Raw genomic sequence first — 27,176 nt, 5'->3', positions numbered from 1 at the left:
AGAAGGGCCCACACTAAGGGTTAATGGGCCTGCAAGGTGAACCTGCCCCCAGGATGGGTAATGGCGCTGCTGGGTATGATGAAGTTCAAAGTAAAGTTCTGTCTCAACTCATTACAGAAATTCTAGGGAGCTTCTTCAAAACTGCTTTTGCAAAGCCGTTGGGCTCGGCTGAACTGTGGCTCCAGGGGGGAACTGCTGGCACGGTTAGGAGAAGCGGGCTATGGTTTATTTTTGCCTCACAGTCTTTGCAGCATTCAGTCCTTGACTGGCTAACTCCAAAGCAGGGAGGGCCTGGTGGGAAGGTCTGGTGGAGGCAAGCTGCTCAGGAAGAAGAGAGAGAAGAGAGGAGCAGGGGAGAAAGCTGTACCCTTCTGGGCCATTCCCCCAGACCTACCTCTGCTCGGGATCTACCTCCTAACTGCACACTCAGCTGCTAGGCTCATCAGTGCCCCCAGGATCTAATCGTGCTCCCGAAGGCCCACCTCGGAGCACAGCAGAGTCTGAGGGGCCTTCTAGATCTGAACCTTCGGTCTAGGCATTCTTTCCTTAAACTTTCAGATTTTTCAGATGTAATATGTCTTACTCTGCTTTGGTTTTTCTTTGACTCAGAAATGAGAACCTGTACCCTTGAACCTGGCCTGTAGAATTTGTTACTAGTCATTCCACTTAGGAAGCTTTTCACTCTCCTTTGCAGATTTAACGACCTCAGGTTTGTTCGAACAGCAGAACTGCTGGAAGGAAAACTTCCCCTGCAGCCTGATGAGTACTGGGATGTGATCTGCAAGCACTGTGTGGAGGCCCGCCAGGTTCTCCTCAACAAGTCAGTACCTGGCCTCCGCATGGGGCTGCATCACAGCACTGCAAACACTGAAAACTCTCTGAACGGAAACTGGTGTCTCCTCTAGGAGCTGTGCACTCTGCTGACTTCCTTCTCTCTCATGGTCCTCTCATCTTCCCATCCCCGCAGCCTCCTAGCGAGTTGCTCTCCATACCTTTTACTCCCGGACTTCCTCCGCCTTTCATAAGCCTCTCATTACCCTCTGTGAGGGTGCCACTCCCATCTCCTCCCTCTGAATCTTTTGGGCCTCAGGGGGTTACAGGAAAATGTATATGAGTGACATATTCAGGTGGTCTAGAGATACAGCCTTTTGGTTACGTGGTTAGGAGTTTTTCAGACACTTAGACAATTTCTTTTCCCTTTGCAAATGTATGTGAGGCAATATCTTGATTTGGAGAAATTACTTTAGATAAAATGATGATGATAATACCTACTGATGGGTTTTTATTATCAGAGAAAATGCATCTATGCAACAGTTGGCATATAGGAGCTGCTCAATAAATAACTTAATTATTGCCTTTAGAGCTACAACTATTACTGTTGCTGTTACTTCTTGATTGCTAGAGTAGTGCTTTTGTAGCAGTCAGAAAAGAGACATGATCGGATGAAATGGCCAGCGGTTCCCACTGGGAATTAGAAATTAGGTGATGTGAGAGGAGAGACACGCTGAGGCACCCTTTCTTCTTTTGGTTGTCTAGTTTTTGTTTAAAACTTCTCAGCAGCCATCTCCACTTGAACTTCCTTCTCTCAAGTTTACTTCCATTTCTCCTCTTTCTTTCTTTCCATCTATAAAGTCTAAATCAAGTGCCTACTATAGAGAGAAGTTCGACAAAACAGTCGAGTTCCCTCCACTGCTTCACCTCAGTCTCTGATTATAACACAGATACTGTAGACTGTTGCAGCGGAACATGCCACCACATTCCTGTCCATTTGGGGATGGTCAGTGGGAGAACAGTCTCTCAATTCAAATATTATTTTCCTACAGGAAAGGGGTCTTGGCAGGTGAAGTAACCAAGAATATGGAATGATTAATTTCCAAAGCTTCTTAGTGGGAAGTAAATTCTGCCTCATCGCAGAGAGCAGAGGGGTGGTTGAGAGAGTTCCTTGAAGCTTAGAAGTCTTCCTACATGGCTGCCCTCCTATCTTCACAGGTGGATCCCCACGTGTGCCCAGCTTTTCGTGTCCTGGAAGGAACACTGGGTCCACTTTGCTCCTAAGAGCGACTATGACTCATCTCGAAACATTGAGGAATATTTTGCTTCTGTTGCTTCCTTCATGTCACTCCAGCTCCGAGAACTGGTTATTAAATCCCTTGAAGATCTTGTTTCCTTGTTCATGATACACAAGGTATGTAGGAGATCAGCACATGGCCCTCTTGAAGGAAACAACTCAGTTAGAACTAGGGTTCCAGCATGGATGTCATCAGCTGTGATCTAGGCCAAAAAGGGGAATTATGGATTTGAATATACGTTGGGTGATCATTAGTTTACAAAAATTATGTCTTCAGTACATAGTATGTTTTGTAAGATACTCACTATTGGTAAAAATCTATAAAAGTAAAGAGATTATAAAGAAAATTAAAGGAAAGATTATATGAGACACAATACATACCTTTTACAGTGTGTGTGTATATGTGTGTGTGGTCACTTTTTGTCCTCTGTGGTACAAGAAAAGAGTCGGAAAAGACTTATTATGATACTTTGGCTTGATATTTAAGAACTGTCCTATGTATTCGTTGACAGTAGTGATTTTTGTTCTTTGGTCTTTGAAAGGAGAGCCTCCACAACCAAAAGGCTTTTTTGACCTAATGAGTATTTTTTGCATAGAAGTACTGCAGTGAAGTCAAAATAGATTAAAGCATGAGGCCAGGTATGATGGTGCATGTCTGTAATCCCAGCACTCAGAAAGTTGAGGCAGAAGGATTGCTGCAAGTTTAAGGCCAGCCTGAACTGCATAGTGAGATCCTGCCCTCCCAGTTAAAGCACTAAATCCTAGTTTTCAAAGCATCATGGCCCCTAGGTTTAGATAGCTGAGGGATCAAGGAACATTCTTGTAAATTGTATACCATGGGCATATTTTACCTTAAAAAGAACAATACATATTTAAAATTATCTGGTTATAAAAGATTAAATACTAATCTTTTTTTTTAAATAACTTACAAGTGAATAATTGACTCTTTGCTTGAAAAATGTAGAAATCAGTGTTGCTGACATTTGACTGTAGTGTTTACACTAAAGAGAACCACTCTATAGTTGTCACGGTAAGCATCTCCTTTGATAAGCAGAAGAAAGGCAGATGTGCAAAGAAATCTCACTCTAAAATGACACACAAAGAGAAAAGTAAAATATTTATATGTCTGAGGGAAGGAGGAATTTATGAGTGTTTGATGCACAGTAGATATTCAATAAATGTTGATCAGTCTTAAACAGATCTAAAAATCTCCAAAATCAATTATTTGGACAAGTCCTTTACAGCTGCCCTGTAGAACTTTCATTAGACACTGTAGTTTATGAAAGGTATCTTGAGTTTCTAGCTTTTGTAGGGAATCAGAACTACCGCCCCATCAGTATTTTTGCTGTAGGAAGATTGACATTTGAGTACCTGAAAGACTCGTCTCAGATGGCTTGTTAGCAATGTCATTTGAGGAATACAGGTAAGTATTCATACTTTTGGACCCAGTCAGCAGATTTTTATTGAACACCTACAGGTGCTAAGTGCTATCTTAGGAGAGGAGAGAGGGATCAAACATAAGTCTTGTCCTCAAGTTCAGAATAGAGAAGTTAGTGTGTGTATATAATTCCCTTCAAAAGACAAAGATAAAATACCACGCAGGGAGTGGGAGTATGGAAGTTCAGAAGTGGAGGAGATTTTATGCAGGTAGGGAACAGGGATGTTTCCCAGAGGAGGGGAACTTCGAGCTGAATTTTGAAGGATGGGAAGGATTTAAAAATTATGTGCAGGAAATACTAAGCAAAATAAGTGATACTGAATAACGGCTTTGGGGAAGGGAGAAAGCAGGAGCTCAGGGTGGGGTATGGTCCCCCAGTTCACGTTTCAAACATGAGCAGTACGCAGGTAACATTCATTTCCTTTCTGGGTGCTAACGTGGTACTGTGAACGCTCAACATTCACTTCCATGCCTTTGAATGGCCCAGTTTTCTGATATTTGCCATACCTTGTGTCTTTTGAAGGATGGAAATGACTTTGAGGAACCATACCAAGAGATGAAGTTCTTTATACCACAGCTGATCATGATCAAACTTGAAGTCAGTGAACCCGTAATTGTCTTCAATCCATCTTTTGATGGTTGCTGGGAATTAATAACCAACTCTTTCTTGGAAATTATTAAGAACTCTGATGGGATCCCCAAGGTACAATATTAACTTAATCATTCATTTGTATTTTTATTCATGTCATACAATGTATTAAAATAGTTGTGCATTTGCAGCAGTGCCCGAGAGAGGCTGCATTTTGTGGCTAGCCTTTATTTCATCATTTTTAATCCTTTCTTTTTTCTTTTGTTTTGCTTTCTCTCTTTCTTTTTCTTTCTTTCTTTCTTTCTTTCTTTCTTTCTTTCTTTCTTTCTTCTTTCTTTCTTTCTTTCTTTCTTTCTTTCTTTCTCTCTCTTTCTTTCTTTCTTTCCCTTTCTCTTCCTTCCTTCCTTTCATGGTATATGATACCTTGGTTCATGAACTTTATTCTTTCCATCATTCTGGTCATCAACTGAATTGGTTGCAAACCAAATCAAATTTCTCCATAAGTTCAACATTGATCCTAACCATTGAATTTGATTCCATTTACCGCCATTCAGTTTGTGACCTGAATCAGAGAAAGAATTAAGTTTGTGAACTGAGGAACCACTTGCTGGGCATTGAGCCCAAGGCCTTCTCCCTGAGCTACAGCTACAGCCGTTCTCATTTTTTATTTTGAAATAGGGTCTCACTTAATTGCTAAGTTGCCCAGGACAGGCTTGAAATTAAAATCCTTCTGCCTACCTGGCTTTTCCCCAGATTTACAGCTTACGTTTAACCATATATAAAGCAAGATTGATAGGGGATGAGGAAACCGTCTGCCACTGTTTTTAGATATTTTCTTAAACAGCCAACTTGAGGGATGATTCTTTAATTTTTCACTACCTATTCAGAGATCAAACAGCCTGAGGGGCTTGGGGAGGGAGCGAGTGCTGTAGGCGTCACAAGAAATAATACCAAGAATTAATGAATGGGATCATATCAAATTTAAATGCTTCTTCACAGCAAAGGAAACAGTCAACACAGCAAAGAGACAACCTACAGAATGGGGAAAAAAATTGAGCCAGGTATTCCTTGCACACAAGACTATTATTAGAATATATAAAGAACTCAAAAAAATTAGACAACCCCCCAGTGAAAGACTCATCAAAAACAGGCAACTGAAATGAAAAGGCACTTCTCAGGAGAAGAATGAATGGTCAGTAAATGCATGAGAAAAATGTTCAACATCCTGGCCATTAAAGAAACGCAAATTAAAGCAATACTGAGATTCTGTCTTACTCGAGAAAGAATAGCTGTTATCAAAAAATCCAATAATAAATGTTGGTGAGGCTGCAGGGAAAAAGGAACCCATTGACATTGTTAGTAGGAATGTAAACTAGTACAACTCTATGGAAATCAGTATGAAAATGCCTCAGAAAGCTAAAACTAGAAATTCCATTTGACCCAGCTATTCCCCTTCTAGGTGTCTTCCTGAAAGAGGTAAAGGAGCCATGTTACAATGATACATACATACCCATGTTTATAGCAGTACAATTCACTGTAGCTAAATTTTGGAAGTGGTCTATTTGTTCATTACGGTGAATGGATAAAGAAAACGAGTATGTAAACAGAATGGTGCACTGCTCTGCTATGAAGGGTAAACTTGAGTCATTCGTAGGAAAAGGGATGCACCTTCAGTCCATAATATTAAGTGAAATAAATTAGATACACAATCTTAAATATGATGTGTTTTCTTTTCTATGAAAAACCCAAAATGTAAGTAAAAGCAAAATAAAGATAGATAACAAGAAGCAGGGAGATAGCTCTTTTGCAAATGGGAAAGGGACCAGCAGAGGGAGAGGAGAAGGGACAAGGAAGAGAGAAGCCGGTGAAGAAAGAATTGAGATGTGTTATGTAAATGTACCAACTCCCCATGAGGAGTCATTATGTACTGCAAACATTTAATAATAAAAAATAAAAATTGAAGAAAAACAAAACAAAACAACAACAAAAAAAACCAGCCCTTGCAGGATCTGGAATAGAGAGAGACACCTGGAAAACAACAACTTAGTGATGTGAAAAAGAAGTAGGGCTCCAGTAATCAAAAAAAGCTGACAGGAGAATTAGAAACTAAAGAGAAATTAGAGAAACTGAAGACAACACAGAAAAAAAGAACAGTTGCTGTCGGGGGTGCTAATCTTAACTCCAGGAGAAGAAGTCCTGGCTCTGCAAACACAAGGTGAGCCCAATATCATGTCTGATGAGCTTAAAGAAGAAATGAACAATAAACTAATTGAGTTAAGTCACTAAAAGATATGAATAACCACTTCAGAAAAATTCAGTGGGTTTAATCAGTGTGAGGACAGAGAGTCAGAAATGGAAAACAAGGTAGATAGAGTAGATAAAAAAACTCGATACCCTAAAAATGACAAGATACCATGCAAGCTAGATTCAATAGCTGCTAGATGACTCAAAAATTTCTTAAAAGTCTCAATTATAGCAATAAAGGAAAAATTAGAAGATGACTCAAAAGGTATAAAATTGTATTTACTAATATCATAGCAGAAATTTTTCCAAGTTTTCCAAAAGAAATATTTAAGTACCAGAGACAGATAGACGCAAAATAGCTGTAACCAGAAGAGAACCTCTCCATAACACATCATATTCAAAATTCCAGAAAGTCAACAATGAGAGAAAATGCTAAAAGCCATTAGAGAAAAACAGCAGTTAGTACATAAAGGCAAGGCAAGCCTATCAGGATAACTGCAGGTTTCTCAGCACAAGTTTTGAGGGCCAAGAGAGTTCGGAGCAAACCTCGTCATGCCCTGAAAGAGAACGGTGGCCAACCCAGGTTTCTATATCCTGCAAAATAGCCTTGAAAACACACAAGACTTTCCATGACCACTAAACTGCATTGCAAAAAATACATGAGGGAGTCCTAAGCAGAGGCAGGGAGGCCACCATCAACAGAGTTCAAAGGAAGTGAGTTCTCCATCTAATTGGGAGAGTAAAGGGAAAAAAAGGATCAGAAGTGGAAAAATGATGCAATGACAGGATTCAATCAATACCTTATAATAAAACTCAATGTCAATGGTCTCAACTCCCTAGTCAAAAGACACAGATTAGCAAATTGGATAAAAAAACAAAATGTAGTCCTATATTGCCGCAGGATACATACCTCATAGACTAGAAATAAAAGAATGGAAATGAGACACCACTTAATCAGAGCCTGAAAACAAGCAAGAGTAGCTATCTTATTATTAGACATAACAGACTTCAAGCCAAAATTGATCAGAAGAGACAGAGATGCCTAGTACATACTGGCAAAGGGAACAATTCAACAGGAAAAAATAACATGGACAAATGTCTATGAATTTAATGTTGGAACGCTCAACTTCATAAAACAAAAACTACCGGACTTAAAAAGGATAGACACCAATGCAATCATTATGGGGAACTTCAATACCTCACTCTCACAATTAGTTCAGCCAGACAAAAGTCAACAAAGAAACATCAAAGTCAAATTACATCACTGAACCAATGGACTTACCTGATATCTGTGGAGTGTTTTGTCTGTCAACACAATACACATTTTCTGAATAGCATGTGGAACTTTTTCCAAAAGGGACCATATCTTAGGCCAGAAAACATGCTAAAATAAGTACAAAAGAATTGAAATAATCCCTTGTATACTATCAGATCACAGTGGAGTGAAGCTAGAAATCAACAGCTTAAAAAATATGCAAACACATGGAGACTGAATAATACATGATTGAATAAAAACAATAGATCACAGAAAAAATCAGGGAAAAAAATCTAAAAATTTATAAACTCAAATTACACTGGAAGCATAATATACCAAAACCTGTAAGACACAGTGAAAGAAATTCTATGAGGGAAAATTATATAGTAGTTGTAATTGCACACATAAAAAGAACAGAGAGGTCCTGAATAAATTAATTATAAATCTCAAGGTCCTAGAAAGACAAGAATAATCCAAATCTAAAATCAATAAAAAGAAGTTATAAAGATCAAAGTGGAAATTAATGAAACTGAGACTAAAAAGCAATACCAAGGGTCAGGAATCAAAGAGTTGGTTCTTTGAGAGGGTGGGAAGGGCCTCTGGGGTGGGGGGCACGAGAGAGAGGGGAGGGAAGCAAAAGGATCAGGATGTGATATATATACATACATGCACCAGTTCCCACACCACTGAGGTATTTACTACATATTGCAAACATATACTAATAAAAAATTGAGAAAGAAAAAGTCAGGGTGGGTCAGCAAGAAACTTTTGAAAGAAAAAATCAGGGTGGGTCAGCAAGAAACTTTTGAAAGTAAATAGCATTTAAGTTGGAGAAGGGAGGCATATTTGTGACAGTCCAGGAAACCGAAGTAAATACTGGACATTGTTGGTCTCAGCAATACAACTGTAGAAAACAGGGATGCGGTAATCTTGATTGAAATCAAAAGACCTGGGACTGGGGATTTAGCTCAGCGGCAAAAGCGCCTGCCTGGCAAGCGCAAGGTCGTGAGTTCGGTTCCCGGTACCGGAGGAAAAAAAAAAAAAAAAGAAATCAAAAGACCTGAATGAGAGGCAGTAATAAAATAAAGCTGGAGGAAATAAGAGTTTTATAAAACTAAACATGCACTGTATTACTTCCATGAGAACAGATGTACCTACCTCTCTGGAAAAGGGCCAATCTCTTTCCTAAGGGGAGAATTCTCTCTCTTAGTATGCCCCAGAATGCCAAAGTCTAAGTACACAGGTCTCAGCACTGAGGGTGATGACAGGACCAAAGAGTCCAGGATCAGAAAGCTGTGGAGAGCTCTAGGAAGCAGCAGTTACCTAGACGGACCTAGTTGCTCTTATTTCAACTTTACAGACTGCACTCTAGGGCGTGGGAGAACCACTATTATGAAATGGCAAAAAGAGGTAGTTCTTTCTCTTTAGATTGAGATTTCTTCTCAAGAGGTGATCCGTTTTCCTGCTCACTTGGGATCTGTTGCATGGCCGGGGGCACCAGCTGTGCTGCCCCAGCCATTGCAGCCACACTGTTAAACCATGCCATCTCTCTGCTTTCTCCATCTCTGTGCTTTCAGTCATGACCTGCAATCATGGCCACTGCGGAGAAGTTGCACCTCCACTGGTCTGAAAACCTTTGGGTTGGCCAAAGATGACAAAGAACACTTCTATTTTCCTTTTCCCCTTTCTAAACCAATGCATTCTCATCAAAGACATATAACTTAGATGTTTCTGAACGTCTTTTCTGTGGCCAAACACTAACAATTTCTTAGCAGAGAGGGCACTGGGAATGCGTGGGTTGCTAGCAGAACTTTGCAGCCTGCAGGAGAATATTCTCGGAGACACTAAGAAATCAGAGAGTTTCAGCTCTCAGGAAAGATACTTTTAGAGCCTTATGACTATAAAGTCATAGCTTTACTTCCCATGAGCATTCACAGATGAGAATATGGAGGTTTCAAGAGTACTAGTTTATCTAGTGTGTCAGAGATAGAGTCAGAATTAGAACTGGTGTCTCTAGTAACTTTCATTAGAGAGGAAAAGTGAGTACTGGGGGGAAAGAAGGGGGACCCCACCACAATATTCATTTGCACACACAACACTATATTTATTGAGTTCACTAAATGCCAAGCTCCAGCTAGACTCTGAGGATACAACAAAGATGTGAAATCATGCCCAGGTCCTCACAGTATTTATATTCTAGGTCACACTTAGAACAGCTCATTACACATTCATTTAATTGCAGGTGTAATAAGTACCAAGCAAAAACAGTTCAAAAAGTGAGCTTTCAATAGGGAAAGGGACCAAGAGGGTTCTCTGAAGAGGCCAGGAGGATTCTTAATCCAGGCAAAAAAGAGAGAATAGAGGGAGAGGAAACAGCAGGGTAGTTCTAAGATTATCCAAGAGGAAATACTTTTATAGTGCTGCTGGTATTCCTGGAAGTGTGCCGTTGGTGGAGCTTTTGCGTTTTGGTGCTATCTCCCTTCTCGGCTTCTGCTCTTTAGGTGGAATCTATCCTGTTCCCAGAGTTGCAAGGATATAACCTGATCCTTGGAACTGTTAACATGAATGAAAAACTCGTTGCTGATTTTGTGGATGAAACATTTGAAGTATTTCAGAAAAATCAAGTTGGTCCCCACAAGTAAGTTGGTTTAGCTGTAACTTGATTACTTAACCTTTTGGTATTGATTCTTTTTGATTTTGTTTTCGAGTTGAGATTGCTATCATGTCCAGGTTGGGCTCAAACTAGCAGGTTCAAGTGACCTTTCTGCTTCAGCCTCTGAATACTGGGACCACAGGTGTGTTCCACCACACCCAGCCTGGAATTGGTTTTTAACTATCATCAAATAAGTGGTCACTGTTCTTACACTCCTAAAACATACACGTGATAAAGAACAATGTTTGCATGGATATTACCATTTACTCCTGTTTTATAGATGAAGAAACTGTAATTTTCCTAATGTTATACTACAAATAAATAGAAATCAAATTCAATTAGAGGTTCATCTCCATTATCTGAAAGCTGTGAGATCAGATAGATTTTGACATTTAGCAATTTCTGGATTTTAGAAAAGTCATATGATGCAGCTATCATGTATTAGGCGATAGCTTCTGCAAGGCCTGGAGCGATCTATTCAGATTTCTGCTGTGAAACCTACAAATATTCACATCAGCAGCCTCCGTCAGCTTAGGCTCGCTTTCTGCCACCAAGTGAATTTTGGTGCCAGTTTGTTTCTGCAGAGGTTTTGGAACTTGGAATGGGAGAAAAGGGCTCAAGTAGAAGTTATCTGGTTCCTCATCATGCTGTAGAATACCTTGCAGTTGCTCATGTGAGCCGTCATTAGTCTAGGGTGATTGTATATGTAGTTTCCAAACTGAGACTTTTTAAGAATGGAAGTATTGTAATTTCCATAGCATAACAAGTGCAAACTTTGACTGTCCCAGACAAATCAGGACATCTGGTGACCTTAATTCAATGTTTCTTGACTGCTCTGTTGGCATTTTCAATGGGAAAATTCTTTGTCCTGGAGGGCTGCCCTTTGTGTGACTAGATGTTTAGCAGCATCCCCTCCCATTACCCACTGTGTCAGGTAGGAACCCCCTAATTGTGACAATTAATACTGTCCCCAAACACTACCAAATACCCCTGCAAAGCAAAATCAGTTCTTTTTTTTTTTTTGGTTTTTCTCCGGTACTGGGAACCGAACTCACGACCTTGAGCTTGCCAGGCAGGCGCTTTTGCCGCTGAGCTAAATCCCCAGCCCCTCAAAATCAGTTCTAATTGAGAATAACTGGTAATCTATCTGAGGCTTCGGGTTTGGAAGCCTTATGCTCATGAATCTGAATTGGGGACTTCTCTTTGAAACTCCTGTTTTCTCTGTTCATGGAGTCCTATACATTCACTTTGTCTTTCTGGACTAGAAGTTATATGAGCTTCTGTTTGCATCTCAATTTCAAAGTCTCTGCTCTTTTTGCCAACACTTAGAAGTGTACCTCCAGGCCCCACCAAGTTGAATCTGTGTACTCAGTATCAGTTTTACTGTAATTCAAACTTAAATCAGACCCATCCCAAATTTATCCTCTAATTTTGGGAGATCTGTTCAGTTGTTTTTAAATGATCTGAAAGCAGAGAAACTTAATTCAATATACTTGAGTTCCAAGTTTTCATCTTAAAAATCAGACAGAATTTTGGAGCTGGGAGGAGGATGAGAACTAATGCTTATTGTACATTCATTATAAGTCAACATAGCATTAATTTATATATATATTGGGATGTATAACAATCCTATAAGGTACCAATGATCATTTCCACTTAAAATTGAAAACACTCATTTTTGAAAAGTAAAATAGCTTTATCTAAGTTCATACAGTGAGGAAGTAGCAAAACTGGAGTGGGAATCCAAAATTCTGAATTCCTAGTTCAGAGCACCTTTGGCTACATTATATTTCTCTTTCCCCATCTGAGTTAATTTTTCATGCTGTTATCTATTTCAATTGCCAATCTGACTCATCTGACTTGTTGACCTGCATTTGTGTGTTTGATTTCATGTTCTTTGATATGGAAGATACTTAAATGTATACAAAAAGTACGATGACTTACTAGATAACACAGCAGAGCAGAGCATCACTGCATTCCTGAAGGAAAATCATGAAATTGAAGATTTTGTGACGGTAGGAGATGCCCCTTGCTGTTTCGTACTTTGATGTGTGCTACAGTCAGTCCAGTGGGTAGTCAGTCTGCATCCATGTTGAGTTAGCGTTGGCTGGGGATGAGGCAAGGGGTAGGGCTCAAAGGCAAATTAAGTTACTGAGTGTACTCCTCCCTACAGAGGATCGATAGCATAAAGAAGCGGAGAAGTGAAATTGCATCCATGCACATCACCGTGCCTTTAGCCATGTTCTGCCTGGATGCCATGATTCTGAATTATGAGCTCTGTGAGCGAGCACAAAATCTTAAGGACCGTTTGATTCAGCACCAAGTGGATGTAAACTGCAACACCAATACCAGGTACTGTAGCAGTGCTAGTAGCAATGCTATTGACATCAGCCAAAGAATGGCAAAGGGACCAGCGTGTGTGCCTTCCAGCGATGACCAAACTGAACCTCTAGCTGAAGTTTCTCTGCCCCAGGGGAAGGGTGATAGGGAGTGCAGGTTCAGGCCAGGAGGTGACCAGTCCAAAGAAAATTACGTAGGGACTGGAGCAAGATGATTGAGGGCATCTTTTGGCATCTTGTCTGAGTTCCTGCAGTCTTTGTTTACTTCCTTCTTCCCCGCCCTCCCCTTCCCTCCCTGCTCCCTCCACTCCTCTCCCTCCTTCCACTCTTCTCTCCCTTCTTACTTCTTTTCTTTCTTCTTTCCTTGCTTCCCTCTCTCACATTTCTTCTTGCTTGCTTGCTTGTTTGCTCTCTCCCTTTCCTTCTCCTGAGGATTGAACCCAGGGCCTTCACACTGAACTATATTTTTATCCTATTTTATTCTTTTAATTTAATTTAATTTAATTTAATTTTATTTTTTGAGACATCGCCTTTCCCAGGCTGGACTGGAACTTGTGATCCTTCTGTTTCATGCTCCCAGAGAGCTGGAACTGCAGGCATGTGCCACCATGCCCAGCTGTTCTTTTTCTTAAACAATAGTCAGATTGTTCCTGTCAAAGCAACGCAGTGTTGTGCCTTCGTTGCCAGTGCATCCATCCTTATCAAAATAAATGAGTCATTTCTCTAAGTCTCCTAATATAAAGTGAAAATATGGGTCCCATTATGAACCCAAGGATTTCTAAGGGTGCAGAAAGCCCCAATCAGTGGTCAAACCCCAATTTGGTGGCTGAGTGCTGGAACTTCTTTCTGCCTTATAAATAATGATTCTCATGCACTTGACTTTCTCAGCAGCCTATGGGGTTGGTAAGAGATATGAGAGCCTTTACTTAATGAAAGGGAAAAGGAGGCCCAGAAAGAAAAACCAACTTGCTCAGGTAGATGAGTTTGATTCTGTGTTGTTTGCGCCTGTCATTACCACTCACTGTCATATAATTACTGAGCAGAAACCTTTCTATTTCCAAGTCATGAAGTATCCTAGAAAGCAGTGCTCTGGGAAAAAGTATGTGTGTGTTGGGGTGGTGCCTTGGAGGGCATCAGTAGAAATGTGGACATGACAATCATATCCACTGCAATAGCATTTGTCTGCAGTTGCTAGAACCTAAAATATTGAACAAAGATTCCAGACCCTGAAGAATTATCCTTTTGGCGTGGCTGCTTATTTCCTTCATGGTGAAAAGCCTTGTCCCAACAATACAACAGGACTGAAGAGCCCACAGATCAAAGCAGGGCTTACTGGTCTCCCGTCTATGTCCTCCTCTACATTAGGCAGATAAAGCCCAGTATTGAAGACAGACAAAATGAGAGGAATAGTTTTCATATGTAGGGTATGACTGTCAATGTGTAATAATCAGTTAATAATAACAAAAACCAAGATTGTTAACATATGTTGAGAGCCACTCTGGCATCCACTAGGAATGGATGTATTGCTGATAATTTGTTTTTAATTATAGTTAAAACATTGAAGACTGTCAGTTAATTTGCTTTGTGTAAATTATAGCATATTCAGATTATCCCTGTAATTTCATTTTTCACAGTCTTGTGTTAGAGGTTGGCAGTTCTATCTAGTGGTCCTAATAGTTGAAGATAATGTTCCATCATCATGGAACCTGCATCACATAAAGATAAACTTGCTAATGAACTGTTTCAGTGTAGCTACAAATGAATTTGGAGCTCCACTTTAACATAAAAATGGGAGGCGTGGTTGTTGCTGGTGGTGGTGTTTCTTGTAATTTTAGTCTAAATATGGAATTCACCCATGAGAATGAGGTTTAACTATGGAAACCTTAGAGTCAGCGAACCCAAATTCAGATCTTGACTCTGACACCTACATACCATGTCGCCTTGGATAAAGTCACTCAGACTTATTTTCATCCATTATTAGATATAGATAATAACAATGCCTAGCTTTAACAATTAGATGAGCTAACATGTGTAAATAATTAGCATGGGGCATGGCACCTCATAAGGGCTAAACACATGTCAGATGTTATTACCATTCGAAGCTCTACTACCCTTTGATGGTGGTATGTATGTGAATATTATCCGTGAAGGATTTCCAGGTAAAGAAAAGCTGGAAACCAATTTCTAGTCTCTAATTAGAGACCATGTCAGCTTAGCATCTACAAGAAAGTCATTTTAGAAGATGATGGTGATGGTGGTGATGATGGCCGTTTCTTTCCTGTAGCATTTGCAAACAGTACAGCACCATCGCAGACAAAGTCAGTGAGATTCCTGCCAACACTGAGGAGCTGGTATCCCTCATTGAATTCCTAAGGAAATCCAGTGATGTTACTGTGTTCAAACTCAGGAGGCAACTTAGAGATGCGGCTGACCGGCTAGAGTTCCTGATGAACTATGCAGACTTGCCCCGTAAGTCCAGGGCCTTATGTGCACATGAATATGGGTGTTCGTATTTTATCTTTTATGTATGAGATATGAAAATAGTCCTTATTTATATTTTTAGAAATAAGGAGTTAAAGAAAGGAGGGAGAGGAATTCTACCACTAGATATCATGAATGCCGCTTTTCAAGTGCCTCTCTGTGTTAGAGACGCTAACTCCTTACTCTTGTCCATGGGACTTTGAGCTGCAGTGGGCAGGACATCTGGCATTGATACTATTACTGCCATTTAGCAGAAAGGGAAACTGAGACTCGGGTGAGAGGAGATAGTATAAAGTGTGGAACCAGCACCTCCACCCAGGTCTTTGTCTCTACTCAGGCCTAGCTTGGGAAGCCAGTTCTTAGTAACAACTTTGGAGCTGGTTAGATTCAGATTTGAAGTCTGCTCTTCTGCCTTCTAGCCATGTAACCCTGGCCACTTTTGTTTCCCACTGTAAAAATGAGCATAATACATCTGCCTTCTTCCATGGCCTCTGATCAGTGCTTAATAAATGTTGGCGATCATTCATCCACAGGGGTCCATCCACTCACTGCCATCCAACCCGCTTCTGTTGGTCTCTTGTCCTGCTGAATTAATTCCCCCACGTGGAACAGTGTCCTGGAACTGACTGTGCGCTTTTTGCAGAAGAAGATATCAAACTGAACAGCACTCTATTCCTGTGGCCGGACCAGATTGAGGACATCTTTGAGACCAGCCGAAACCTGCTTCTTAGCAAGAGGGATCAGGCGGAGATGGACCTGATTAAAAGGTACTGAGAGGGTCTGGAGGTTTGGGTAATGAGACCCAGCCTCATAGCCCACACTGCAGGTTCCTGGTTTGTCTAGAGCCCCCCACAATAATGAGTGGACACGGCTGTAAGCAGTCGGCAGAAAAGGAATTTCCTTTCGTTTCCCACTGAGGGATGTCCCCTCGAAGCCTGCTTCACTGCCAGTGTCTTTCCTTCCTCCTTTGAATAATCAGAATTTGGCAGAGCAAAGAGAAAAAAGGCAAAAAATAGTGGAAAGTAATAACACCCCCGACACAATAATGCAGTAATAGCAAAAGTGTCAGCCTTATATTGGAGACCAGGGATCTGTGAGACAGCAAGACAGGCAAAATAAAAGCACGGCAGGGGCTGAAAGATTGCCCATTGTGCCGCTGGTCTTGCTCAGTGCTAATGTGGCTATAACTAGTGATTTATTCATTATTTGTCAATTTGATGGGTATTTGTTATGGATTTCTACTATGTGCTATGCTCTGTTGGAGACATGTATGTGTGTTTAGCCACTAAATGAAAATTTTAATCCAGTGACAAGAAGAAATATAGACTTACTGAATAATCTGACAATGTCAAGTGAAGGGGGTCAGGTGCACATCACACACACCCCCCCACACACACCAGTCTATAGCACTTTGGTTATGAACTGCAGATCCATACCAATCATCATTTCCTCTTCTCACATGAACCCTCCCACTTCCCAGCTTCCCTGCCATAATCCCTGAAAGTACAAGAAACTAAAAGGGTTGATAAAGTAGGATTTCTACACAGAGTGGGAATTTGGGCTGACAGGAAAAATCATTTAGTTCTTACCTTGAAAATATGTCCTAGATGTGCTCCACAGAGAGAGTAAGAAAAACGTGCCTATTTTTCTCCCGACAGCCTTCTGTTTCCTACACCTAGATGGATGCTTTCCCCAGAGCCAAGAACTTAGCCAGATGGATGAAGCTGACATAGATTTAAATTTACAGGCTATTTTAAACCAATGCTAAATTTACAGCAAAATGGGGCAAAAAACACTAAGGGTTCCCACACAGATGCTTAGCCGGAAAGCAAAACAGTGTTTTGCGGGATAACTGAGCAAGAGCAAGTTTCATCATCTCTGAGCCTCAGTGTTCCTCATCTGCAACACGGGGTAACATCAGTCCCATTAGACTGAAGGTAGAAATGAGATGAACTGAGATTGTGCTCACATGCTGGCGTCCCCAAACTGTCAGCTCCCTCCTCTCTTTTAGGAAAAAAACGCTTCTTAACTTTCAAACCACTGCCTTGCAAGTGTACTCCTAGAATGTGACTGTAAGATGAACTGGAGGCAGTAAGCGCTGTTGACGTGAGGAGGGGTGAGTGTTGGCCCTGCGGGAGGCCGGAGCAGTGAGCACTTAGGGTGAGAGAAGAGTGCCATGCTTCCCCTTCCTGAGGGCAGCTCGCAGCCTGATCCCATAACCTGGCTTCTGGCCTCTTCCCAGCACAGGCCAGCAGAAAAGCACGTCTGGAATCAGCTCAGCAGGGCAGCCCTGGCCTCAGCCCTCTCTTATGAGAGCCTCGAATGTCTACTATGCCCATCACTTTGCATTAATCTTGAAGAACCTGTGAGGAGCGCTGAGTAATATTCAGGCATTCATCTGTGTGCTGTGAAAACAGTCCTGTTTTCTTTCCAGGGAACTGACCTCATTTCCCCAACTCTTACTAATTCTTTGGCTTCAGTGCCAATTATTCCTCATTAGCTGCTCCACCTCACCTTGCAATTTATTCTCCTCCCACTCAGACAGACTGACACCCAGCCCACAGTTTCTGGTTTTCGTGTTGGATCCGGGTTGGACTATGCCAATGGAGAACCCTGCAGGAGGCTGGAGAGTGAATGCGAGCACACGCGTGCGTGCACACACACACACACACACACACACACACATCGCTGCGTGAGCCTGGGGCTCTGGCAATAAGTAGCAACATCCTTTAGGAGGGCAGTGCCCATCCCTCCACAGTCCCAGTTCAGTGTCCTCAGCCCTAGCAGTCAGAAGGTCTTCCTTCCAAAGCTAGTCTCTAGCTGCCTCACTATCCCCCATTTGTTCCTTTAACCCCACCCAAATCTTAACTCTCTAAAGTATCTTCCTTTGAATAGCTCATGGATTCTGTTTCCTGTCAGAATTCTGGCCAACCTACCATCTTTGAACTCCTTCATTATCCTCCCTTAGACTCCAAGAGGTCATACAAATGCAATCTATTTACTCAACCTAATTTCCTGAGTGTACTGCTATATGTTATATATTATATGTTAGATATATGCGGATGGATAGATTTATGTCTGATATGAAAGTACTTTAATACTATAAGAAGTTAAAGTCAGTAACAATAGTAATGTTTTAATGTAATCACTGAGCTTATTATGTATCATTGCTCTTTGCAAAAAATTCACAACTACTTTTACCAGACATTCCTCCTTACATGTAAATAATATTTGTAGCTTCAAAAAGAACTTTGTTGATGTGAAAAGGCACCTTGTAGCACCTAATCGTGTAGATTACAGGAAAATTAGCTTGCCCCCTCCTCCTCCCATTTTGTCCAGCTCAGTGGTAGGTTTCAGGGTCCTAACGTTACCTGGAACATAAATGATGAAGAGCTTAGGTGTGAGCTGTTCTCTGCCATGATGCTGCAGTGGTAGACCCTTTGGTATCTTGGGGAAAGGAGGGGAGCTCTTCTAGGGAAAACACCCAAAGGAAGGAGTACTTTGCAGATGATAGGTGCTCAGTTTTTAATGAGTGAAGGAATGAAACATTTTCACAGGAAACTTTGTCTTTAAAATTAGTGCCTACTAGAATCTCAAATCCCAGCTTATTAAAAAACAAAGCAAAGGAGACAAGAAATAGAAACGTAAAGAACAAAGAAAGACAGCCACGCACACTGCCTATGAGGTTTACCTGTGAATGTCTAAGACCTTGGTCAGAAACAATCAAAGGGGAGAGAGTAGCAGAGGTCACCTTCCCTCTTCCCCTTTTTAGCTCCTATCTCCATTCCTCTTCTCTGGGTACACAGAGGACACGAGGAATGGATCAGTCCCTCCATCACTGGGGCACAATAGCAACACCTACAATTTAAAGGAGGAGAAGTTTATTTGGCTTACAGTAGGTTCAGTCCATGGTCGGCTGGCTCCAAGGCAGAAACAGCATGGTGGAAGAGGATGGTAAGTAAAAGCTACTCATCCCTATGTAGCCATGAAGCAGAGAAAGAGGTGAGGAGCCAGAGTCACTAACACACCCTTCCAGGTCACACCCCTAGTAACCCGCCTCCCACCAGGCCCCACCTCTGAACACAGGAGGTGTCTCGGGGCTTTTCAGATCTGAACCATAGCAGAGGCTGTGGTCCATACTCTTAGGCACATTGTAATCAGGCAGGGGGATGGCAGGTGAAGTGGGTAAATACAGAAGCCCTATGGAGAAATTGAATGGGGAAACATAATAATTGTTCTGTTCAGTGAGTGAATCAGGGAAGAGCTCATTTTAGGAGAGACTCTGAGGATGAGAAGAAACTAGTCAAGTACAGGTGTGCAGAGGGAGTGGGTAGCTGGGTATCCAGTCCAGACAACATGGGCTGTGCTCCAAGGTGGGGAGACACGGATGAAGGAGGCGGGTGGTTGTGCGATTGAGGTTGCAGTGTTAGAGGGTCAGGTCCTTAAACTGTGGTCACAGTGTAAGCTGGGATTCCTTTTTAAATGTGATGGAAAGTCAGTGAAAAATTTAAATCTGAGAACCAAAAATATCTATTTTTTTTCTTTTTATGGTCCACTTAAATCAGAATTCAAATAATGTCTAAAATATTGCAATGGATTGACATGTCTCTTAAATTTCTTTTAATCTGAAGGTCTGCTTTTTGTCTCCAATTTTTCTTGAAATTTATTTATTAAATAAACTGGGTCATTTGTCTGCAAACCTAGACTTTACTAATGGCACTTCTGCCGTGCCACTGAACGTGTTCTCCAGTCCTCCATATTTCATGTAAATTTTTAATACCTGATTTACTTGCTACTGCTATAGTCTTATTCCTGTTCTCCTACTCTTAGGCAGAGTTGGAAAAATAAGCTTTTCTAGAATGAAGAGTACAGCATAAAAGAAGGCAAAGTCAGTCACATTAATATCAGATATAGTCAAAGTCAAGGCAAAACCATTAGTAGGTCAAAAATGGTTACTGAGAGGGTGAAATAAAGCACTTTAATTCTTGCATATCAAGTGAGTGAGTATACAAGTACTTAAAATAGATGAATAGAGTGAAGCTTAAGTAAGGAGATAACTGAAGTAAACAATAATCTTGATGGGGGGTGTATCTCTCTCCTTCTGTCTCTTTCCCTCCCCCAATATCCCTTCCCTCTTCAAATTTTCTACCCTATAATTTTTTTTAAAAAAACTATTCTTGAATGTCCACAAGACATTTCCAAAAATTGGTCACATTGTAGGACTCAAAAACTTCTGAGAAGCAGATATACTAGGTACCCATTGTGGCGTAACGAAACGTATCAGCCTGAAACAACAGAACCCGACTATCTCACAGTGTTTGAGGGCCGTTAGCTGCAGGGCTCTGCCCCAGGGCCCTCGTGAAGTTGGAGTCGGAATGTCAGTGAAGGCTGCAGTCTCATCTGAAGGCTCAGCTGAGTGGGACCCAACTCTGGGCTCACTCATGTGATTGCTACTGCCGCCAGTAGCAGTTCCTGCGGCTGCTGCCAGCAATGACTCTGTCCCCTGCTGCTAGGACCTCTATGCACAGCAGCTGTCTCCCTTCAGAGCAAGAGAGACACTGGGAGAAAGAGCGCACAAGCGAGACAGAAGTTAGTCCTTTTGTAAGAAATCTCAGAATGACCCCTCATCCCCTTTTGCCGTATTCTGTGTTACAAGTGAGTTACTACATCGAGCCCAGACTCAAGGGAGTTGAGTACAAGACACGTGATCCTCAGAGATCACACCGGAGCCTGCTTCCTACTTGGTACAATTAGAAATAACTCAAAACAAATCATTTGAAAAGTAACTCTGTTAAATTATTTTTATATAAAAAAAAGTAATGTGAAAACTGCCATTACGAAATTATATATATATATATATTTTTTTTTTTTCTTCTTCTTTTTTTTTGGTCTTTAGACAGGATCTCACTATGCAGTTCAGGCTGGTCTTGGACTCACTTTGAAATTTGAGGCTGGCCTTGAACTTGCAATGATCCTCCTGCCTCAGCCTACCAGTGCTGGGATTACAGGCGTGTGCCACCATGCCCAGCCAAAATTATATATTTTTAAAATAGTAACCAAATTCATGGAGTGTCACTAAAGTGGTTCTCAATGGCAAATTCTCTTATTCACTCAGTGAACATAGATTGTGCCAAATACTCTGCTAAGTACAGGAGATACAAGGAATTAAGGAGGCAAAAACTGTATTTATTGATTTATATTCTAGTAAATAAAATAAGAACAAACACTTGCATAGTGATTATAGTGCACGAGGCTCAATTCTGAGTATGTTAACGATAGCTTTGCTATTAAGTGTATGCTTTTTTCTGACTGTGTTCTATACATTTGAAACATAAAGAGTTTAGGTGACTTATCCAAGGCCACATACCTATTAAAGCAGCAATATAGACATTGGAACCAAGCCTACCTGGCTCCAGATCCTGCCCACTAACCACTATATTATTCTACCTAGTTAGGAAAAGGGAGAGGTAGATTTGAGACCTGCTTTTTTGTCATATGGATGAAGCAGATAAATCTCTGGATGAGTTAGATAAATCTCTGGGAAGATATACCCTGATCACTCGAGGTAAAGCACCCCTCCACACAGTTATCCACTCATCACTCTATTTTTTCTTTCCTTTTTCTTTTCCTTTCTCTTCTCTTTCTTTCTGTACTGGGGGTTGAACCCAGAACCCCACTCACACATGCTAGCCAAATGCTCTACCACTATGTTACATGCTCAGCCCTGTTTTGCCGTTTTATTTCCTTTAAACCATTTATCACTATGAGAAATACCTCATTTTACTTTATCTTATCTATGATTTTATTCATGCATCCACCCACTCTTCCATCCATTCATCTGTGCTTCTTATCTAGGCCTACCCCAGCTAAAATACATGCTCCGCGAAGGTACTTCACAGTTGTATTTGTGATGCCTACAGCAGTTCTGGAATGTATTAGGTACTGAATAATAAATATCTAACACTAAATGAAGAAACAATATCCGTACAAACATTTTAATGTATACTTACCTGTACAGGAAAACATCTGGAAATGTTTAATTGGCAATAAATTCACAGCTGACCTGTCTCGGAAGTTGGTATGTTAGGTAGTTTATTTTACCTTTCCATCTTCACTTATTTGTAGATAGATATCAAAAGGTAGAGAGATAGAGACAGAGGAGACGGGGCAATGAAGGAACCAGAAGGTCACACTTTCCTTGGAGTGAGCATGGCTGGCGCTTTGAAAGGGCGCAGAATGGAGAGGCCAGATGTGACTGGGCTGTCTCTACCTTCAGATGCTCAGAGTTTGAGTCCAGACTCGAAAGCTACGGCAAGGAACTGGAAGGCTTTCGGAAGCGAGAAGTGATGACCACGGAAGAAATGAAGCACAATGTCGAGAAGCTTAATGAGCTCTCCAGGAATCTGATGCAGGCGATGGCGGAATTTGAGGTTTGGGGTCTTGAGACGGGGACTTACGGCTATGTGCTCTCCTGGCGATTCTGACTTTTGATTTGCATTTCCCCCATGACGCTGTCAGGTGGATAGTACTGATGGATTGCCCAGTACTTTTACTGGTACAGTACTTTCAGCTGCTTTTTCTCACACTCCTACATGACAGCAGATTTTTTTGTAAATCATTGTGTACACAAAAAAAGCAATTATGATAAGGCAACTGCTTACATGTTTTGGCGTTTAGTATGCGCTCAGCAGTGTGCCGAGGGCTTCATGTGCAGTACAGTGTTTCCTTAATGCCTGTAGCAAACCTGTGGCATTAGTTATCCCTATTCACTCTTCTTTAAAGTAGGGGATCTAGGCTTTGAGGTGCTAACTTCCCCCAAACGTCAACTGCTAAGTCTTTTAAGCATGAAAGTTCTTAACTGTGAGGCAAGTCTGTGTAAGGCTTACAAACAGTCACGTAAACAACTAGGGGGCGTAAGAAAGCTATGAGAGGGGCTGGGGATCAGGTCTGGGGCACAGCGCCTGCCTGGCAAGCGCAAGGTCATGAGTTCGATTCCTGGGACAGGAAAAAAAAAACAACAAAAAAAAAAGAAAACTATGAGAATAGAGACAGAGCACACTGGGCATCGGTGCACAGGGAACAAGGACAGTGGGGCCAGCAGCAAGTTATCTTGTAGCTTCCGTAGGGCAGCGGCCACAGCCCTTGGAGGGAGCTGAGGGATCTTCCGGCTGGAGTCCTCGCCTCTTTTCCCCCTTGTACTCTCCAAATAAATGAGTGTTTCCCCCACTTGTTTGTGAAGGGGATGGAGGCCTCCAGGGTCTGGGAACCAGTTTCCCAAGAGACTGCACCCTCCTTTGTCCTGCAGCTAATCAATAAGGAGGAAGAGCTGCTGGAAAAGGAGAAGAGTACCTTCCCTCTCCTGCAGACCTTGATAACCAACAGAGTGCCTTACGAGCAGCTGTGGGTGACGGCCTACGAGTTCAGCACCAAGTCGGAGGAGTGGATGAACGGTACGATGTGGTCTCTCTCTGCTGGGACCGAATGGGAGTGGGACGGGGGATCCAGCCAGCCAGCTCTGAGATAAGGTTTGCTCTTTAGATTCTTCCTAAACTTTTCTTCATATTCTGGCACTCTGGATTAAAACAGCCACAGTCAAAGTTTTCTGACGTGATAATAGAGGAAGCTAGAGATCAAAGAGCTGGACCTTGCTAAGTGTGAGGGCCATGCCTCTGGTTCCAGCTACGTGGGAGGCTGAGGCAGGAGGGTTGTGAGTCTGAGACCAGCCTGTGCAACTTAGTGAAACATGTCTCAAAAAAAAAAAAATTAAAAAGGACTGGGGATATAGCTGAGTGCCCCCTGGCTTCAAGCCCCAGTACCTCTAAGGAGGAGGAAGAGGAAGGAAGGGAGGGAGGGAACAAAGAAGGAAGGAAGGAAGGGAAGAAGGAAAAGGAAAGGTAAAAGGAAAAGAAAAAAGGAGGGACAGAGGGAGGTTACCTCCAGGATAAAATAGAATCAGCAGTACCAAATCCATGGGCTGGCAGTAACTTAGCAGCAGAGAGTGGGAGGATAAGATGGCAGTTCCTCAAGGGGACTGCTTGAAGAAGGGCCAGCATGCCCCAGACACCTGCAAACTCCCTTTTACTAGAAAGGGAAAATCCCATCAACTCGAGTACACTGAGTTTGGGGTGAGTAGTTGAGTGTATAAGTGTGAAGTTTAAGAGACACGTTTGGGAGAGGTGATCCATATATTATGTGATGGGGAATGATTTATGTGTAAATTATGATTAAAGCCGAGGATGATGTCACCTGTGGAGAATGTTTAAGAACTGAGAATAAAATCTGAGACCTCTAAATTTATTTTTAGTGCTTCAATATTATAAATATACCTGGTATGAAAATTTTACTGCTGATGTTCTAGATAAAACTATGATTGTTTCCTTAAAATGAATTCCTAAAACTTGTTGGGTGTGGTGGTACACACCTATAATTGGAGCTACTCAAGAGTCTGAGGTGTGAAGATGGCAAGCTCAAGGCCAGTTGGGGCAACTTAGTGAGACCCTGTCTCAAAATAAGAAAAGAGGGAGCTGGGAATGTAGCCCAGTGGTAGAGCACTTGCTTTGGGTTCAATCCCCAGTACTGAAAGAGAAAGAAAAAAAAAAAGAGAATTTCTAAAAGTGAAATGGCTAGATCAAAGCGTATGTTGAGAAAATTATTAGGATTTTAAAAATATTTTTATTATTTTCTTCCAGAAAAGCTATTTGTCTTAACTCAATCTTCTAGCACTTTTTGGAGTGTCCATTTGTCATATTCTCAATAAAACTGTGACCTAACAGCTTTGAAAAGCTATCGGAACTCTGGGACAAATTGAGTTTTTTTTGTTTCTTGATTTGATGCTTAAAGTACTATCTTTGTTTTTATTCTTTCCCTTAACTACCATGGAAGCTGAATGTTTATTGAGAAGTCCAATTCCTGTTTCCTAAGTACCTGGGGAAAGTGTTTCAGACGGAGAAACGCTGAGGTCCGCTCCCAGCCTGCTTAATTGCACAGAACTGAGCAAGTCACCTTCTCCTAGTGCCTCTCTGCTGTGTGGGAACAATGCAGCGCAGTCCTACCTCACTAAGCCTCCTGGTGACTCAGCCACGTCCTCCCAGGAAAGACTGCTACTCCTTGTCATGCAGGCGCTTTTCAGTTCTCACCCTGCAACTGCAGTATTTTTGATGCATAAACACATTTCTTTTCTTTTCGTAATTTTTTGATTACTCAACCAAAAATGTTAAAGTGGGTGTAGTGGCATATGTTTTAGATCCAGGCACTGGGAAGGCTGAGACAGAAAGGTCACTTGAGCCCAAGAGTTGAAGACCAGCCTAGGCAGTGCAGCAAGATCCTGCCTCAAGAGAGAGAAAGGAGGAGGAGGGAGAAGATGAAAGGGGGAGGGGGGGAGGGAGAGGAAGAGGGAGAGGGAGTTGGTGCAGTGTGCTGAGAAAATGAGGCTATGTTTAGTTGAGGCACCCCTGGAAGGGAAGCGTCTTTGAGTAAATTAGCGACAGGGAGATGCAAGAGTTGATGCTAATTTGAAATATCCCAGGGGAAGCGGCGGTGTAGAAAGATTTTGGCGGAATATGAAACCCAAATACTAAAAATTCCCTGCGAAGGAAAGCAGGGGCGAGGGAGAAGGAAATTGCTGTTTGGAGTACTTTTCTTTTAAAGGAAGCGTCATTCTTTGTTTTTAAAATTCTTGCAGAAGGGCCAGGGATATGGCTCCGTGACAAGCACGAGGCTGAGTTTGATTCCTGGCTAAACAAATAAATGCACAAAAGTTCCCAGAACTGTCCGGAGGGCTCCCACATGTCCACTTAGCCACATTCTCCAGTCATTGTGCCACTGCACCTGTGGAGCGCTTTCTAACGTCAAGGCCGCCCTTAAAACTGACAGTGGCGATCAGCACTGCGCTGCCCACCAGGCATGCTGCCGGCTGCTGTACTACGCTGTTGCGCCTTGTTGTCACCCTCACCCTTCGAGGTACCTGTGATCACCCCTGTGTCACAGGTGAAACTACGCGGCCTGGACAAGTTCAGTGACAGGCCCACTGTGAGGGCTGCGAATCCAGACTCAACCCCAGAGCCTCTTTTTGTTTTGCACTCGGGGAAAACCCAGGGCCTTCACACTGAGCTCTGTCCCCAGCCCTTTTTATTTCTGAGCCCAAGCCTCACTAGGTTGCTAAGTTACCAAGCTGGACTCAGACTTACGATCCTCAGCCGCCCAGAGAGCTAGGATTACAGGAGTGCACCGCCGTGTACAACTAGCCTGTGCTTCCCCAGTCCAGAACAGCTGGCACTGTTCTCAGTTCAGGGAATTGCAGGTACGCGGGACAGACATGCGCTTGTTTGTCTGACCTTCTTCCCTCTTCCTGTCTTTTCTGTTTCAGGCCCCCTCTTTTTGCTGAATGCTGAGGAAATCACAGAGGAGATAGGAAATATGTGGAGAACGATATATAAGCTGACCAAGACCTTCGCTGACGTGCCGGCACCCAGGCGCTTGGCAGAGAATGTCAGGTTGAAGGTTGAGAAGTTCAAGCAGCACCTTCCCATCCTCAGTATTTCCTGCAACCCAGGAATGAAGGACCGACACTGGCAGCAGGTCCTGTCCCCTCCCGCCTACGTGGCCCTGCTCATGCCCGGTCCTCGTCCTGGTCCTGGTTCCCTCAGGAAGACAGGAAACATGACCGAGTCCAGCCGCTGCCTGTGAAAGAAGAATCTGTTTGGGGCCAGAGGGGCAATAATGAGCCTGATTACTGAAGGAAGGGAGTGGGTGGGTTGTGGAAGGAACTTCCTGCCTCATAAACAGGTTGGCCCTTTCTGTTGGGACCTCATTGCTGGGGCTTGAGTATTCTCCCAGCTGCTGGATACAAAGGGTTTCCTTTTCTGCTTTCCTAAGAAAATGGCTTCTGGAGGCCTAGAAGGAGAGTGTTAAAGAGTGTTACATTCTAGCAGGAAAGCCTTGATTTGTTCCTTAGCCTAGCATCACACAAAAAGATCGCATCTTTCCCCGAAGGCTTGCTAATATCGCCAGACGAGTCCTGCTCAGGCTGACTTTGGTATGGAGTTTTGTGGTCAAACAGGCTATGTTCAGAAATAATTTTGCACTCTTATTTCAGCCCTTTGAGCCTATA

General features: G+C 42.2%; 1 protein-coding gene across 1 annotated transcript in view; it reads left to right on the top strand.

The window, feature by feature from the left end:
- Nucleotides 1-27,176, top strand: part of Dnah3 (dynein, axonemal, heavy chain 3) — a 152,531-nt gene that overhangs the window by 16,549 nt on the left and 108,806 nt on the right. Inside the window, exons 11-21 of the mRNA XM_013504828.1 lie at nt 695-820; nt 1,990-2,185; nt 4,030-4,209; nt 10,096-10,232; nt 12,157-12,262; nt 12,421-12,599; nt 14,871-15,055; nt 15,711-15,834; nt 22,344-22,497; nt 23,373-23,517; nt 26,433-26,644. Of these exons, the coding sequence (XP_013360282.1) occupies nt 695-820; nt 1,990-2,185; nt 4,030-4,209; nt 10,096-10,232; nt 12,157-12,262; nt 12,421-12,599; nt 14,871-15,055; nt 15,711-15,834; nt 22,344-22,497; nt 23,373-23,517; nt 26,433-26,644 (1,744 nt within the window). The remainder of the gene's footprint in view (nt 1-694; nt 821-1,989; nt 2,186-4,029; nt 4,210-10,095; nt 10,233-12,156; nt 12,263-12,420; nt 12,600-14,870; nt 15,056-15,710; nt 15,835-22,343; nt 22,498-23,372; nt 23,518-26,432; nt 26,645-27,176) is intronic.

This window comes from Chinchilla lanigera, unplaced genomic scaffold (assembly GCF_000276665.1).
Source record: "Chinchilla lanigera isolate Chin_1 unplaced genomic scaffold, ChiLan1.0 scaffold00092, whole genome shotgun sequence".
Classification (NCBI taxonomy): Eukaryota; Metazoa; Chordata; class Mammalia; order Rodentia; family Chinchillidae; genus Chinchilla; species Chinchilla lanigera.
The sequence above is the reverse complement of the archived record's forward strand: the minus strand, read 5'-3'. Positions and strand labels throughout refer to the sequence as shown.